Here is a 15,687-nt window from a genome sequence, read left to right as displayed (position 1 = left end):
CTGCCTTCGCTCTGTCAGGATAAGCTAGAGGCTTGTCACAGAAAGGGACACCGGCCACGGGGCTGACACACGCTTCAAGAGGGTCAGAGGGAGACAGAGGTGCTGATGGCAGAGTCGTGTGCTCCCTGCGCAGGGAGCCTGGAGACCACCGTGGTGGGGAGCCTGGAGGGGGCTGGTTCAGGATGTGAACTGCTAGGACAGCAACAACAAAATTAAACCGACTGTAATTCCAACGTTGCTTTTTATTACTTTTATTCCTTCAAAAAGCTTTAAAAAATGCTTGTGACAAAGTGTTATTGGAAACATTATTTTTTTCCCTACAAACATTTAACTATCTTTTTTCTTGTGTGTACCACTATCTGTCTCGAGGCCTGGTGTTGCTGAGCGTCAGTGCTACGTCGCTGTGGGATAACGAAGGCCCACAGTCCCAAGTCACTGGAGGAGCACCAACAGAAAATCTGGCTCTTCCTAGCCCTTGGCATAGCACTAGCAGAGACTTCGGCTTCAAGTACTTGTTGGAAGCCAAGGAAAAAAAGCACATGAATACAACTGAGAATAATAAGTGAACAATGAGACCTCCTGGGCCCTGATTCAGCAAACCACTTAAGGACAGAGCCAACAAAGCGCCTCACAGTTAAAACACAGCTCTGCGCAGCACGGGCCAAACAAACTGACTGACAGCCCAGGGGAGGAAACGGCCCCGAACTGCACCTTTCCCCTGTCCCCCTCTTCAGGAGCACTGCGTTGCCCCCAGGAGGCTGGGCCCTGGCCGGACACGGTCCCGTGCCCCCCACATGCCCCCCAGGAGCGCTGGCAGCCCTGGGGCACGGTGTGTGACAAACGCCCTTCCGTGGGCTGCTGTCACCCGTGTCTTCCACGAGCATCCAGCCCCGGTGCTGCGCACGGCCGGGTCCCCTCCTTGGGGGGCTGTGGGATCCGTCTGCTCCCTCTGCTCCCCATGGCGAGCCCGCTGCCCGCTCCATAGCACTGTCTGTCTGTGGGGAGCACCCACACAGCTGCCCCGTGCTTGGTGCTCCCCAGGGTGTCCTGCCCGCAGGCCCAGCGCTGCCCTGTAATTCTGCAGTGAGCGCCAAACTGCCACCAGTGGCTGTGCAGCTGTCGGCAGCCCAAGCCCTTCACGTCCTCTCAGGAGGCAGACACAGCATTTCATACACTAATCAATCTGCTTTTTGAAGCTCTGCTGAAATGGGAACACACAGGGAAAAAGAGGTTTTTTTTTTTTTTTTTTTTTTCCACTATTCTATCCATAAGCCTTTTGTGCAGCCTGATTTAATACAGAAGCTTTCACAACAACAATTATTTGCGGCAAATAATTCATATGCGAGTGTTTTTCTCAGGGTTATGCTGGAGGATGGAGACGGAGCAGGCAGGGCTGTGAGGGGCAGCTGGTGGCACGCTGGCGGCTCTGCTGCTCCCTCCCTGCTCTGCAGCTGCAGGTGGTGGCCCAGGGCCATGGTCCAGGAGATGCGGCAGTCCAGGAGGTGCTGAGGTCTGGGGGACACTGAGGTCCAGAAGATGCTGAGGTCTGGGGGATGTTGTGGTCTGGGGGATGCTGCGGTCCTTCCTGCAGGAGCAGGGCATGACGCCAGGTTCTGCCACCACTGCTGTCTTTAGGATGGATCGAGGGGCAGCTTGGTGTGCCTCCTTCTTGGGGGAGAGTCCTGAGAGCCAGCTGTGCCGCAGGCTCCTGCGTGCTGTGCAGGTCCCCCAGGTGAGGAGGCAGCGTGGCCGAGGCGGGCACACCACGAGCAGCGCGATGGCTGGGGCAGCTCTCAAGCTCTAGGTTTCCTTCCGCAGAGCAACTCTGATGTTGCTGCAGATCTTGGAGAGCGCCTCGAAGAGCGGGTCGCAGAAGGTGTGGATGCAGAGGGAGTAGATGCGGCTGACGCACTGGATCTCGATCAGGTAGCTCTTGATGCAGGGCACCACCGCCCAGATGTGGCAGAAGGAGATGAGGGCAAAGAGGAAGCCCCAGACCACGGCCAGGGGGATTCCCAGAATGGCAGAAAGCAGGCGGTAGCACCAGTACTTGCTGACGGTGAAGGTGGTGTAGCTGGTTTTCCAGACACCGTCAAAGCTGTACGTTCCCACTGGCTCAGCTATCACGTCTTCAAAATCCACCTGGGAGCAGAGAAGAGGCAGGGGGTGAGCACAGACTGCAGCGGGGGAGCAGGGAGCTGCTGCCACGTGGGGGGAACCCAGAGGGGGCAGCGGGGTCGCAGCCCCGGAGCAGGGACAGACCCCGGTGCACCTGGATGCCGTGCCCAGGTCTGAGGGAGATGGGGCAGGGCCAGCAGCACTCACGCTGTGCACCACGCTCACAGGTGCTGGGGCCGGCCACGAGTGCTCCGAAGTGGTGATGTGCGTGGATGTGTTTACTCTGGAGGAAGCCAGAGCCCGTTCCTACCCTTTTTTAGCATTCAGGCATGGGCTGCCTGCTCGGCAGGAAGGTGGTTTGCGCTAATAAAACCCCAACAGTCCTCTTGATTTATGGTTTACTTATTTATATATTCGGAGGCAAGGTACTCAATTCAGCTTGTTTGCATTCTGCCTGAAGAGAGAGAGACATCAGCTTGGCCATGCCCTTACAGGGATATGGTGTTATATGCATGCGTTGGGAGTGTCCCTGCATTACAAATATTCTTAAAAGCCTCTGAACTATGCACAGAGATCTCGTTGTGATGTAACTCATTTTTAGGGAATGCATGAGCCAAGCTATTTGTCTTGAAAAAAGCGTGACCTTTCATTGGTGAGGCTAATGTGTCTGTTTATACCTGTCTGTCAAACTGCAACATCCCTTCTGGTTTTGGAAGCACTTTGATCATAAAATCATTCGCTATCACCTTTAATTTCCTGGGATTGGCAAGAGATGCTGGGCAAATATTGACATGGATTAGGAATTAACAGCCAGGCTGGTGGGTGCTGGTGAGCAGCATCGACTGCCCGGCTGGGCTGGCAATGAATGACAGATCTCAGCTGCCTGACTGCCTGATTAGCTAATCAGGGGATCAATTAATGAAGGGAGCAGCAGCTTATAAGGGAGGAGTCTCTTCTCCTCTGCTTTTTTTTTCTTCCAGTGTGTCAGAAGGGGCTCTGAGGAGAGATGGGGCAGAGAGGCTGAACTGTGAGCTGAGCCTGGGCTCTGCCCCAGTGCCTTCAGGTGGTAGCACCTGCGGGTGCTGCCTGTGTGCTCCATGGCTGTGTCCAGGGAAGGGCTTTAAGAGCTCTGCCAAGTGCCCTTGGCTGCTTCCCCTCTTGTAGCTGTGCTGGGGTCTCCAGCTCCTGCTGGTGCACCTCAGTCAGCAGATATGGCTCTATGGCAGGGTGAACCTTGCTGCCTGCAAGTTAGGCATTGGAATGGGCTGCCCAGGGAAGTGGCCGAGTCACCATCCCTGGAGGTCTTTAAAAGATGTTTAGATGTAGAGCTCAGTGATATGGTTTAGTGGAGGACTGGTTAGTGTTAGGTCAGAGGTTGGACTCGGTGATCTTGGAGGTCTCTTCCAACCTAGATGAGTGATTCTGAGTCTGCTTTCCTGCCCTGGCATGCCTCTGTACCTGTGGAGATTTAAGGAAGGGCATTTAAAGGCCCTTAAGTCTTTAAGGGCAGGGCATTTTCCAGTTTGCTGCTGCTCGCTGCAGAGGCTTTGCCCCTCTGAGCCGCTGCAGAGGGAGGCAGGCGAGTGGCAGTGCCCAGGGGTAAGGGCCTGGCAGTTCTGCCTCTCCCTGCCCAGCCTTATCTTTGGTGCTATTTTTAAGGTTGGAAGAATGCGAGGTGGCTGGACTGAGCACTCTGAAAGCTTCCAAAGCTGAGGAAGTATTGTGGTCACGTAAGCTGGTGAGCTTCAAAATCCTCTTGGGGGTTTTGGAGCTGTGGCAGGAAAAGGCAGGGGAAGGGGTGGGATGGGGGAATGGCGTGAGGGGGTTAGGGAGGGCCTGCCGTGCCCTGACACGTCCTATTTGGGACAGCTGGTGGCATTGCAAGCAGTGAGCAGGTAGGTCTGACGGGGCATTGCTTGGCACTTGGCAATGAGCCGTGCTGGAGCCTGTCAATGTGGCATGGGCAGCGTGGCTGATGGCAGGGCAGCTGCCCCTGGCCTGGTGCCATCCCCCCGGCTCGCTGTGACAAGGCCCTGCCCTGGGCCCCCTTCTCCAGGCTTTGCTTCTGGGGTGCCCTTTCCCAAAGCCGTGGTCCCATGGCCCGGTGTAAGCAGAGGCAGCACTGGGGGTGGCACAGATGTGGGCACACACCGTGTGGGGCCGCAGGGACCGAGCTGCCGGCAGCTGTTGCGGGCATGTCTTGCCCTGCCGGAAGGTGCCCATCTATGGCTGGCACTGCCCCAGCTCATCTGGGACACTTTAATTTGGCCATGCCCACGGTTTTAGCTGTAATAGAAAGCATTTTAATGCACAAATGCAGGCTTGCATTTCAGCAGTGCGATCAAGGTCACGACTTGCTCAAAGCCTTTGTGAGCAGGCTCGGTGTCTTGTCACTCCTGGTGTCATTCACTTTGATCTCTCAAACAGTTTTAACAAAACCCTTCCCTCTCCGCCCGTCCTCCTTTGGGCCAAACTTATCTTTGGCATAATTCTAACAAATCTTATTACACGACTGACAGAGCAGTCAAGTTTCAGTGGTCAGCATTAAGGAAAGCGATTCCCTTTTCAGAGATGTGCTACTCCTTTTGATCAAAAACAGGTGAGGAGGCTGGCTGCACCCTCATGCTGCCACCCGGGAGAAACAATCTTCCAAAGAGGACAATACATGTCTAAGTGCTCTGGTACTCAGGTTGTCAACTCTTGATCATAAGTAGCTTTTTTTTCCAGGGTTCACTTTAAATCAGTGATATAAGCTGAGCCTGCTTTATTTTTGGCTTTTCACTTGCTGTCACAAATGAGGGTGTCTCCATAATTTTCAAGCTGCAGCCCATGGAGTTGCACAGCATATACAAAGGATCAGGGATATTGCATTAATTGGAGCCGTGCACCCCACAGGGGTGTCCAGCCAGCATCTGAATGGTCCTGGCAGCGCAGGGTGAGGGTCCTGCAGCAAGCGACCTCGCTGCCACCCGAGGTGCTGCCTCCTCTTGAGGCACGTGCACCAGTGACTTAAAGCCACAGCTGAAGTCAGGCCAGATGCAGGATGAAGATACCCATATACTTGTTGCAATAAGGAAGATGCTTCTCAAAAATAGCGCCTAAAGCCATACCTTCACAACGTCTTCATTTATCCGCTTCGGGTCTCTGTTCACCAGGTCGATCTCCTTGGTGTGTTGGTCCTTGATGATGATCCTCTCGTCCAGCTCGCTCTGCTCCTCTGCCATAGCTCCTCCGCCGCCAGGCTGGCACCCGTCGGGTGAAAAGCAGTGAAACTGGGGCTCTGCAGGGGGAGGGCCCGGGGAAGGGCAGGGTGCGGAGGCGCTGCAGCAGCTGCCCTGCAGCCCCCGCGTGCCCCTGGCTGTGCTCCAGGCTAAAATTAATGTCGCGCCGCCCCGAGCAGCCCTTAAAGGGGCTTTGCTGGGGAGAGCCCCAGCAGTGTCACTGGTCGGGGGGGGGGGGGTCACACATGCTGGGGGCTGGTGGCCCCCCAGTTGCTCCTGTGGTGACCCTCAATGCTGTAAGGGTGGCCCTGGGGGTGGGTGCCATAGCCTGGCCTTGCAGGTGGGATTTTCTCCTTGCTTGGGAGAAATAATGCTCACGTGGGAGCAAAAGGCCTTGGGAGCCTGAGAGAAGCACTTGTTTATGAGGAAATGGGTGTTGTGTTAATCTGTAACTGAAGGAACTTTGGGAGACAGGAATGCTGCCTATAAATACCACCTGAAGAAGACCTGGTCCCTGTGGGAGCCCAGGAGAAGCCTTGTCGTAACCCCTGAATTCCTTCTGGTGTGGCCTGTCCATGCAGAGGGACCTGAGGAAGCCAGCGGGCTGACCCACAGACCTGTAATGGTCGGGGATCTCCTGCATGGGCACCGTGCCACTCAGCGTGCTGAAGAAGTTTCTTTTATCTCGTGCCATTCTGATAATCCTTATCAATCTCTTCAGTGCTCTGCTTTGATGACTGTAGGTTTGTTTTAAACTAACGGCTTTGTGAAAAAACACCCACACAGCTTCTGCGAAATCAGTTGTTTGTAAACACTTTAATTCCAGGGAACACTGAGCTCCTCTGCCATCAGTTTTGCACTCTGTGCTGTGGTGGGTGGCTGTGCAGGTGGGTGCACCCATGGGGAGAAGCCGGGGGGCGACCTGCTGGCAGAGCATGGGGTGTCGGGAGGGTGCAGAGGGTGCTGGCAGCTCTGGGACCGAAGCAGGGCTGCGAGGACAGGGCCGGTGCCTGGGGAGGGCTGTGGGTATCTCACTGTGCAGACCACGGCGGTGTGCTGTAGGATGTGATGGGAGAAGCTGCTGCAGCAGGACCTGGGGATCGCACACCTATGTGCTGGGGCTCCCTGGGCTGCCCAGTGCCCCAAACACAGCCCTGGGCCTGGATGCTGAGGGCAGCTGCAGGTATGTAAAGGTTCATCGGAGCTTGGGCTGGATGTCAGCTGCTCCTGTGTTGAAAAACAGATTTAAATGTTTGTGAGATGCAAGTCTCTGAGCTGTTTTATTGAGCCCTGTTTCTTTACCTTCTCTTTCATGGCTCAGTGAGGTGCTGGGTGCAGGCAGCCTGATGTAACCTTGTGTGGGGGCAGCTCCAGCGTCCTGAGCACAGCAGGCTCTCAGGCACTGGCTTTTAGGCCAGAACTGCTCTGTCACAGCTGACTTCCTCTCTGATGAGGTTTTGTGCCACCTCTGCTGCTGTGGCTGAGCTTTTACCAAAGCCGAACTTCAGGACAGACGGTGAGGGTATTTTCACAAAACAAGCCGCTTTCCCCTTTCTCTGGGCTGAAGGAACACACTGCCGGGGTGTGCGGAGGCGATGAGCTGAGCAGCAGCCATCTCCCGGCACAGCAATGCTGCCTTGGCCGGGACCCAGTGCCGAATTTAGGAGGTGCAGCTGCTGCGGGTGGAGGGGCTTTGCCCTGCACACCCGGGGGCTCTGCACCGCCGAGGATGGGCTGGGGCCGGCGGTGGGGCGCAGCTCCTGCCCTGAGCCCCGTGTCCTGCCCTGTGCCCCGGGTGCCTGGCGGCGTGAGTCACGCGCTGGTTTTGGCTGGGGCCCGGCCGCTCCTCGGCTGCCTGCACGCAGGCACGCGGCTCTGGTGTCTCGGGCGTGGGAGGAGGAACATGTGAACCCGGGCGGTGTTAGCGTGCAGCTAGGAAGAAGCTGTCTCAGGTGGCAATGGGGGAGTACTCTGTCTCACCACACAGGTTATAAATAAATCTGAGTACTTTGGGAGTGGGTCACCACGTAAAAGCTTCTGGTGCCCAAAGTCTGCAGTGGGCTAACAGTAATGTCGGTTTGTTGCTAATTAGCAGGAACCACAAACTTAATTGCTGAGTGTAGGCAGTAAAGCAATGTAAGTTTTAGCAAATATTTGATCCCTAGTGGATGGATGTAGACGAGATGTGCTGAAAGAACTTGAAGGCTTTCCTGCACCGGCCTGCCCAGGCTCCAGGCAAGCTGAGGGCACAGTGCTTGCAGTACGTCTGGCTGGCTCTGGGAGGGCTTTGGGCTCCTGCCAAGGTCTGTGCTGCTGCGTCTGGGTGCCCGTGGATGCTCTGGGCACAGCTGCCCCCAGCACAGTGGCGTGGGATCAGTCTGGATGTGAGACTCCACTGTCGGAGCTTAGTTGAATAATAGGGCTTACCTATGGGGTTGCTTCTTGTTCCCTGCTTGACAGACCTTCTCCAGCATGGGTGCTGTGAAATGCTGGGTTTACCTCCGAGTCTTTGGGGTTCCCTTTGCTTTTCTATGCATCTCTGGTGCTATAGCTGGGTGTCTGCAGGCACCTGATGGAGCTGCAGCCCAGCCGCACTGAAATTCAAACCTTTCCTTTTGGGAATGTTTGTTAGAAAGCCTTGTGACAGGTTTCTCTCTGCAGAAACAGTGACCATTGTCCCCCAGATTAGCCCTGCACTTGGTCTGAAGGAGAGTATTTCTTTTTCTAAACAAATTATCAAAGCCTAAGCTGGTTTGTGGGCTGGTAGGACTGGTGCTGTGAATTTAGAAGCCTTCTAGAGGTCAGAAAAATAATCTGCTGCTTAGAGCCAGCAAGTAAAATATATTTCTCTAGAGCGGAGAAGAATAAAGCAGAAATAAAGCTGGCTCGTATGAAATCAAAGCTCATATGAAAATAAATAGATGAATTTCAGTGAGCAGTGAAAGAAGAAATTGGGAGCTTTTGCTGTCAAGTCCTCGGAGAGCATGCGGTATGTTGTAGGAGAGAGGAAAGCCAGATACAAAGTGGTGCTGGTAAATTAGCCCTTTGGTTAAAGCAGGAGGGAAGATTCAGTGAATCAGTCTTCACCTTAGGGCTTTTCATCCTTCAGCTCAGCCTGGTGTGTGTAGCAGGGAAGCCAGTGGATGAATCTGTTCTGAGCAAGTGGGAAGCATTGCCAGATGGGATTGAGCATAAGGGCTTGCTCCTGTTTTCAGTGCTTGGAGCAGAGTTCTCCTTTCATCTTTTTTTAATGACCAAAACAAAAGCTACCTTTCATGTCTCCTTCCCACGTGCATCCTTTAGCCCCTCTCTGCTGCAGCTGAAAGCTCAGGTTTAGTGATTCATTCCTTAGTGGTGCTTCTCCCTGAAAACATGAGCCTGAAGAGTGGTAGTGATGTGTGAGCCTCTCTGGTTTCTCTTGTATGTTGCCACCGTGCTGCTTTAACTCAGAAGCAAGAGGCTGGGTTTCCTCTGATGGCAGGCGAATGTGAGCACAGTCTGGGTTGCACTGGGGATGCCTTTCTCTTGCTTGGGTGCAAAAAGCCTGCACACCTGGCCCATGGATCTGCCACCACCTGCTCCTCTCTTCGTCCTCCTTCCTTGGCTTGGAAGAGCACCGGAATGAAGTGTGGGAGATGACCTTGCTGTGTAAGGATTGCTGCACCTTGTTTCGTGTGCAGAAATTTATTACTGAAGCCAACAAATTGGATCAAAATGCACAGCAGGAACAAAAGCTTCAGGTAAGAAATAATTTAATGCATGTTTTGTGGTCAACTTGAGAACGCTTTAGGGAGTTGTGTGTCCTTCCAAGTGAGAAAATGATAGGGACAGGCCTCAGTCTGCCTTGCTTTTCCCTTCTGTTGCTGGGTCTCCCCTCAGGGGGCTGTGAGGCACAGCACCCCTTCATCATAAGCAGCACCTTGCCTGCTTCTTGCCTGCATCTCCTCTCCTGTTAGCACGGAGCAGGAATCCAGCCTTGCTGGAGCTGCTGATGTCAGAGCCCTCTGGTGAGAGACCTGGAGGTGCTCTGGAGCCCAGCTCCTGGCTGGGGGCCTCGTGGGTTGGGCTGCTGCCTGCTGCTCAGCACGCTGGTGAGATGCTTTGGGTAGGGACTTGATGGTATTATTATTTCAGAGACAGCTGAAGTTAAGTAGCTTGTAAACAAAAGTTTGAGCAGGAGCTCTGTCACGTCTAATATCAATTACAATTACATTTCACTGAGGTGGAAGTACAGAGCAACATTCATTTATCATTCAAGTCATCTTAGTTTGTTTCAATTCAAAGCAGATTGCCCTTTAGAAGAGAAAGAAAAGCCTATGAATATCAAATTCGTGCCCTCGTGGGTACACAAACACCTAGTCTTTCTGCATTCTTGTCTGTGCTGCAAATGCTCGTGCAGCAGACCAAACTTCTCAGTGGCACAGCGGTGGGGGTGAGCTGTCCTGGTGGAGGAGCTGTCACCCATAGTATAGCCCCACGGCACAGAGTGGGGAGGAAGGCTCGGCTGTGTCACACACACAGTATTGTTCCTTCCCTGTGAAGTGAGAAGGAGCTGCCTGACCCTGGTGTGTCCCGTGCAGAGCTCGGCCTTGGTGGGGGAGCTCTGCCTCAGGAACTGGGGTGCCAGGTGGGCCAGTGCCCTGACCGCCAAAACCCTTTCACTCCTGAGCACTTGGCTTCAAATGAAGCCATCACCTATCCTATTTCTGTGTAGTGGGGGGGCTAGAGAAGGGAAAGCACTGTAGAAATATGATCTGCTATCAGCAATTCTTCCTTCCCTCCTGAACTTGAGATCCCACGGTGCCCCCCTTCTCCACTGCGGGCCCGGGGGCTGTCTGGGAGCAGCCCCACCAGGCTGTGTTTACAGCTTGTCCTAGTCTCAGCTCTTTTCTCTCTCACACCAGCACTCTAAATTCCTTTGGATTTTCATTTTAAAATAGCTTGGCTTGGCTTTGCCTTATCAAGCAAGTCTTGTCTTGATTTATCACTTGTGACATACCCGGTTGGGTAGTCTTATGATCAGATTTAACCAGTTTGTGTGCTGCCGATTAGAACTAGGGTCCACAATTGCCTTTGGCTATTACTTATCCTGGTGTATAAGGTTTTATTGTTTCATTTTTTCTTTAATCAAAAAGCATTTAGCTGTAGAAAAATGCTTGCCCTTCCAGCAAAGAGATGCATTGCTGCAATCTGTAAGCTCAGGGGTCAGGTAATGAGGGAGGACAGTGTCGGTGTGCAGAAGATTGCAGTCACTGATGAGGCGGCTGTTTTGCATCAAGCTGTGATGAAAGCAACAGGAAACTGGGCAGTTAAAGCTGGCTGGCGAGAACATGACCCGAAACAGGGGCTCTGCAACACAGCTTTAAGGTGAGAATAAAGCGAGCGTGCCTGGGCTGAGCCATCACAGTGGGGCTCACTTGGGCTCAGCCCAAGCTCTAAAGCCTGTTCTGTGGGGGCACACACCCCCGTGGCAATGCATGGGCACCTGCAGCATTTGTGAACGTGCTGGGGTGCAGCGTGGGCTGGGGAGCCAGCTGGGCGAGACGGGCAGCACCAACGGCGTGCAGTGCCCTGCTACTTTTTCCCTGAATTTTTAGGACTGGGTAACTTTGCTGTCTGGATCTCCTGTATCGTTTAGCTTTGTGTGCAGCACCTATTGCCAAAACAATGTGAAGCTCAACCAAAGCTGCAGTTGTTAAAATAAGCAAACGCTTCCCTGACAGACTGGGGCAGCCGTTCCTGCAGGAGCTCGCTGACAGCTGGTGCGAAGCAGTGCTCAGGGGCCGCTTCCCCCAGCAAGGCCAAGTCAAATTCAGGTTCCCAGCTCTGCCAGTTTGAGTGGGAAGAGCCCTCCACGAGCAGCGGGGAGCTGGGGCTGGTACCACTCGGTTCATCAGGCTCGATGTGATGGTGGTGGCCGGCTCCTGTCTGGGGTGGCCCCAGGCTCCTTCCTCATTCCACAGCCCTGTATTCTCTTTGGCGCAGAGAGCCCTGTTGTGCTGGAAGGACAGACCCTAAATGCACCTCTGGCTCTGCTCCTTAATGGGTATGAGCCCCTAAATAACTGGAGGACCACAGTGACCGCCTTGGGTGTGAGGGGAAGCTGGGAGAACAGACCTGGAGCGCTTCTTGTGGCCTCCTCTGGGTGTAGCAAACCTGCTGCTCACAAAGGAAGGTCTTATAGATGATTCTAGGACTCCAGTTTCCTCCCAGGCTGGTATTTTTTGGCAGCAAAGAACAGATTTGAGAGGGAGGAGACCAAGCTTTTTGCCCTCCTTGTCCAAGCGAGACTGGGGCAATTCCCAGTGGTACAATGAGGTGAGCAGGTTGTGGGGTGGTGTTGTGGGGTGTCTGGCCTGGTCATCCAGGCATGTTGCTGTAGCTGTGCTTACATGTAGTGTCTGGAAAGCCCTTTGCTTCTCCAGTAGGAACAGTTGACATCTCCTCTTCCCAGTCCGGGAGGTTTTATGGTGCTCTCTTGTGTGCACATGGGTGCTGTGGAGGGACAGCGTGGTCCAAAGACCAGGGCTCAGAAGCCCAGTCCTTTGACAGAACCTAGGCTAAGTTGGGCTCTGTATGAATAAAACACTACATGAACTGTAGTGCACAAGGCAGCCAAAACTGAAATGCCAAGCTGAAAAGCAGGGCACGTTACCTCTCGTAAATAAGAGACGCTGCTCTCTGGATGATGTCAGTGCAGAGATGCGCAGGGCGATGCTGGCGGTGTTGATCGATATTGCTTGGCTGTGGCATGTCCGAGAGGCTCTTAATGCCTACAAATAAAACCATCCTCTCAAGCCCTGGAAGGGGGGTTAGTCTCTTAATAACAGTGCAGAATATAGAAGCCTATTTCTAGCACTGGGAGCTGTGCACGTGATAGGCTTCAGCTGCTCTTCCCTGTTCTGTTCTTGTCCTCACAGCATTTCAGCATTGTCGCTGCTTCCCCGGGCAGTGCCTGTCTCAGTGCTGGGGTGGACGCGGGCTCCTGCCTGTGAGGTTTAAGTTGCTGCCACTTGCGCTGTGAAACTTAGCATCTTCTGCCAGGCAGTGATGGTCAGGACTGCAGCAGGAGAGAGCCAGGCGTACACCTCATCCCAGTGCAAGGCAGACACATCTCAGAGTTCCAATATAGTTCATGATTTTCAGTTTGATTTACTGCTTGGGAAGATGGGTTTTGGAGTGGAAATGAAAACTCGGTGGTTATTGCTAGAGCCTGATGTCAGTTATGTTCTAATTTCTGCCCTTGATAAATGATAGCACTGTAAGTATTTTCTTCCCAGCCTGTCGTTTCATCCATCAGCCCACATGTGATGTGTGCCCTTGCAACCTGCCCGTGGTCTTGCAGTCGAAACAATAACGCCGGCGTGCTCCGGGCCGTGCGAGCGGAGGTGGGTGCCTGGTGGGAGCTCCGGAGGAGGGCAGAGGTGGTTTGGTGGAGGCGGGTGCTGCTCTGGCCGTGCTGAGCTCCCCATCCCTGGGGAGCAGCAGAGCCCTGCTTGTGGCTGCCCTGTCCATGCCAGCAGCTCCTCGTCTCCACACACCTCGGCCACAGGCTGGCGTGGGAGCCGTGCAGCGCGGGCACTCGGAGAGGGTTCTGTGCCAAAAATACTGATGGGCTATTTGTTGAATTGCCCTTTTGCAGCATTGCTGTGCCAGACTGCCTGGAGACCGAGGGGAGCTGCGTGGGGACAGGCAGGAGCTCGTGGTCCTGCGGGTGCTGCTGGGGTTGTGGGGCAGTGGGCAAAGCCTGTGGGGTGAGCACCTCGCTGTGGGGAGAGCAGGGATGCTGCTGGTGCTGCCTCCTCCAGCTCTGCTTTAATTTCACAGAATTTCCTGGAGACCTCCTCCGCATCTCAGTCTGCTGAGTAGAGGGTAGGTTGTGGGGCCAGGCTGGGTACCAGGCACCTCCCTCCTCTGCAGCCCCTGTCAATACAAAGCACGTTTCCTCTGGGAGGTACCAAATCACACGGAGGAAGCATTACCTCTGTATTTTCAGCAAAATCTCAGTTATTGAAAACAAAATAATCCACATGTCTTGAACAAATATTATGACATTTCATTATTCACACTAAGCGTGATAAGTGAGTTGTTTTAGGGACTGTGGTACATGATTTATTTAGTTTGGATGTGGGTATAAATTCAGTCTTTGGAGGAAGCACTGTAACTCTGTAGGAATGCAGATGCTCTCATGCCCACTGGAGCATAGCCAGTACCTCGTACCTAATTTGTATTGTTTTAGTGTAAACAGGGCACACGAGGCCCTTTGGAACCAGGTGATTTTGCCAATGCCTGTTTAAGAAGAGCTGCACAGTGAAAGATGTGTATCAGATCTTCAAGTGGAGAATCATAGGATGGTTTGGGTTGGAAGGGACCTTAAAGCCCACCCAGTTCCAACCCCTTTCATGGGCAGGGACCCTTCCCACCAGACCGGGTTGCCCAAAGCCTGGCCTTGAACACCTCCTGGCGTGGGGCACCCACAGCTTCTCTGGGCAACCTGTGCCAGGGCCTCACCTTATAGTGAAGAATTTCTTCCGAATATCTAATCTAAACCTACCCTATTTCAGGTTCTTTCAAGCTGCCCCCTGCTGTGGTGAGGGGCTCAGCTGGGCTAGGGCACATGGTGCCTGGTGGGGCCAGGTCTGGTGCAGGAGTCCTTGTGGTCTGAACTGCGGGTGCTGGAGGTGGCTGGGGACCTGACTGGCTTGTAGCTACTGGAGCAGTTGCTTCTTCTATGACTTATTTTTCTGTCTGAGTTTTAATTTTTGCTTCAGAGCCCACGACTCTCTTCTAGGCCTCCGTGATGGATAGCTGCTCTACAAACCAAGCTGCGCTCTATTAAAAGGAACATTTTAGCTGCAAGACAAGATGGTGAAGGCTGGAAGAGCTGTCAGATTTTTTCTTGTCTTTAAGTATCCAAGAGCCAAATCCCATGACGTGCTGCACCCTGTATCTGCCACGGCTAAGGCTACTGGCTGTCAGCAGCTCCAGCGGGGGCTGGCGGTGCCACCAACCCGTGAGTGTGCTTAATGCTGGAGCTTTCCAGGGGTTAACACAGGGCTATTTGCATTTTTATGGGTGTTGGCTGTCCAGGGCTATTTATGACAGCAGAACTGAATTAATATTCATAGACTTTCCCCTGACTATACGATATAAATCGTGAATGGTTGTGACAGTGTGCCCTTGTTCAAACCACGGCATGGCTGTTGCTTGGACTTAGCTGGACGATATTTGTGCACAAATTTAACCTTTCTTGACAGAGTCCTGGGACAAATGGGAGCTGTGCCATAGCCTTCAGCAGGGCAGGAGCGAGTCTGGTGGTCACAGGATGATGTAGGAAAAGCTGGGCTGGGTGCTGGTGCAGGGCAGAACCTCCTGCAGCCACGTAAGCCCTCAGTGAATGTGCTGGTAGCTAGGGTGACCCCACAGCTACAGGGCAGCTGGGCTATGGGGTTGTGTCAATGGACAGGAGAATTGGGGCTATCAGCCCCAGTCCTGGACCTGAGCAGCCTTCCAGCTGTCACAGAGGCTTTGCTGAATCCGTTTAGGCCTGAAGGACACTAATACGGACATTTGTGCTGTTTCCCACAGAAAAGTGTGTTCAAGCACATGCTAACCCTGCAGCCAGCCCACCAGGGTCCCGGAGCAGCTGGGGCACTTGGATGTGTCGGGGTGATGAGGATGAGGAGATGTCTGCCCTGACCTCGGGCTGCACCTCAGGGAGATGTGGTGCCCCGGTGGCCTTGTCTGAGCCCAAGGAGGGAGGGTAGTGCTTGCAGGTGCTGAAGGAAAAATGCTGAGCGAGCCACGCTGAAGCTGAGTGAAAAGACGGGCAAAAAGAGAGCAGAAGAATCCCCAACAGTCTGGATGGAATAAAAAGTGGAAGAGGGTCTAACAAGCTCCCAGCTGTGTTGAGAATCAAAAGGGATTGTCTGTGTGTGTCAATCCCTCATTGCAACCAGTATCCATATGTGGAAGAAAGTGATGCTGCTTTTCTTCTTCCACACACTATTTCTGGTGCTCTCTAAAGTCATGCCCAAGGCTCGCTGGTATTTCATGAAGAAAACTCAGTCTTCAGGGAAAGCAGTGCCAGAATACCAGAAAAATAGATACTCTAATAGCCGTGCGATTGGATAAATGTTATTCTTTCCCTTGTTTTTATAATAAGAAAAAGAATTTTGTGAGAAAGCTTTATCACCACGAAGATTGACATCTTCCATCATTTAAGCCTTACTACCTAGATATGGAGAGGAAAGGGAAAAGTTGCACATCCCTGAAGAAAACGAGTGAGCAAAGCGTGCCAGAGCCCCCGGAGTGCCGTGCAGCGGCTCCAGGGAGCCTGCAAAGGCTG

The 15,687-nt window shown here is 53.4% G+C and overlaps 1 protein-coding gene across 1 annotated transcript; it reads right to left on the bottom strand.

The window, feature by feature from the left end:
• Positions 1-244: 244 nt before the first annotated feature.
• Positions 245-5,451, bottom strand: CAV3 (caveolin 3). Its single transcript, XM_084292610.1, has 2 exons — positions 5,229-5,451; positions 245-2,142 (listed from the first exon to the last, which is right to left on the bottom strand). The coding sequence occupies exons 1-2, from the start codon at positions 5,340-5,342 to the stop codon at positions 1,801-1,803; spliced, it is 456 nt and encodes a 151-aa protein (XP_084148736.1). The 5' UTR covers positions 5,343-5,451; the 3' UTR covers positions 245-1,800.
• Between the last annotated feature and the right edge of the window lie 10,236 nt (positions 5,452-15,687).

The sequence above is a fragment of the Netta rufina genome (assembly GCF_964035555.1).
Source record: "Netta rufina genome assembly, chromosome: 10".
NCBI lineage: Eukaryota > Metazoa > Chordata > Aves > Anseriformes > Anatidae > Netta > Netta rufina.
Note: the sequence above shows the minus strand (reverse complement) of the source record. Positions and strands in the feature narration are given on the sequence as shown.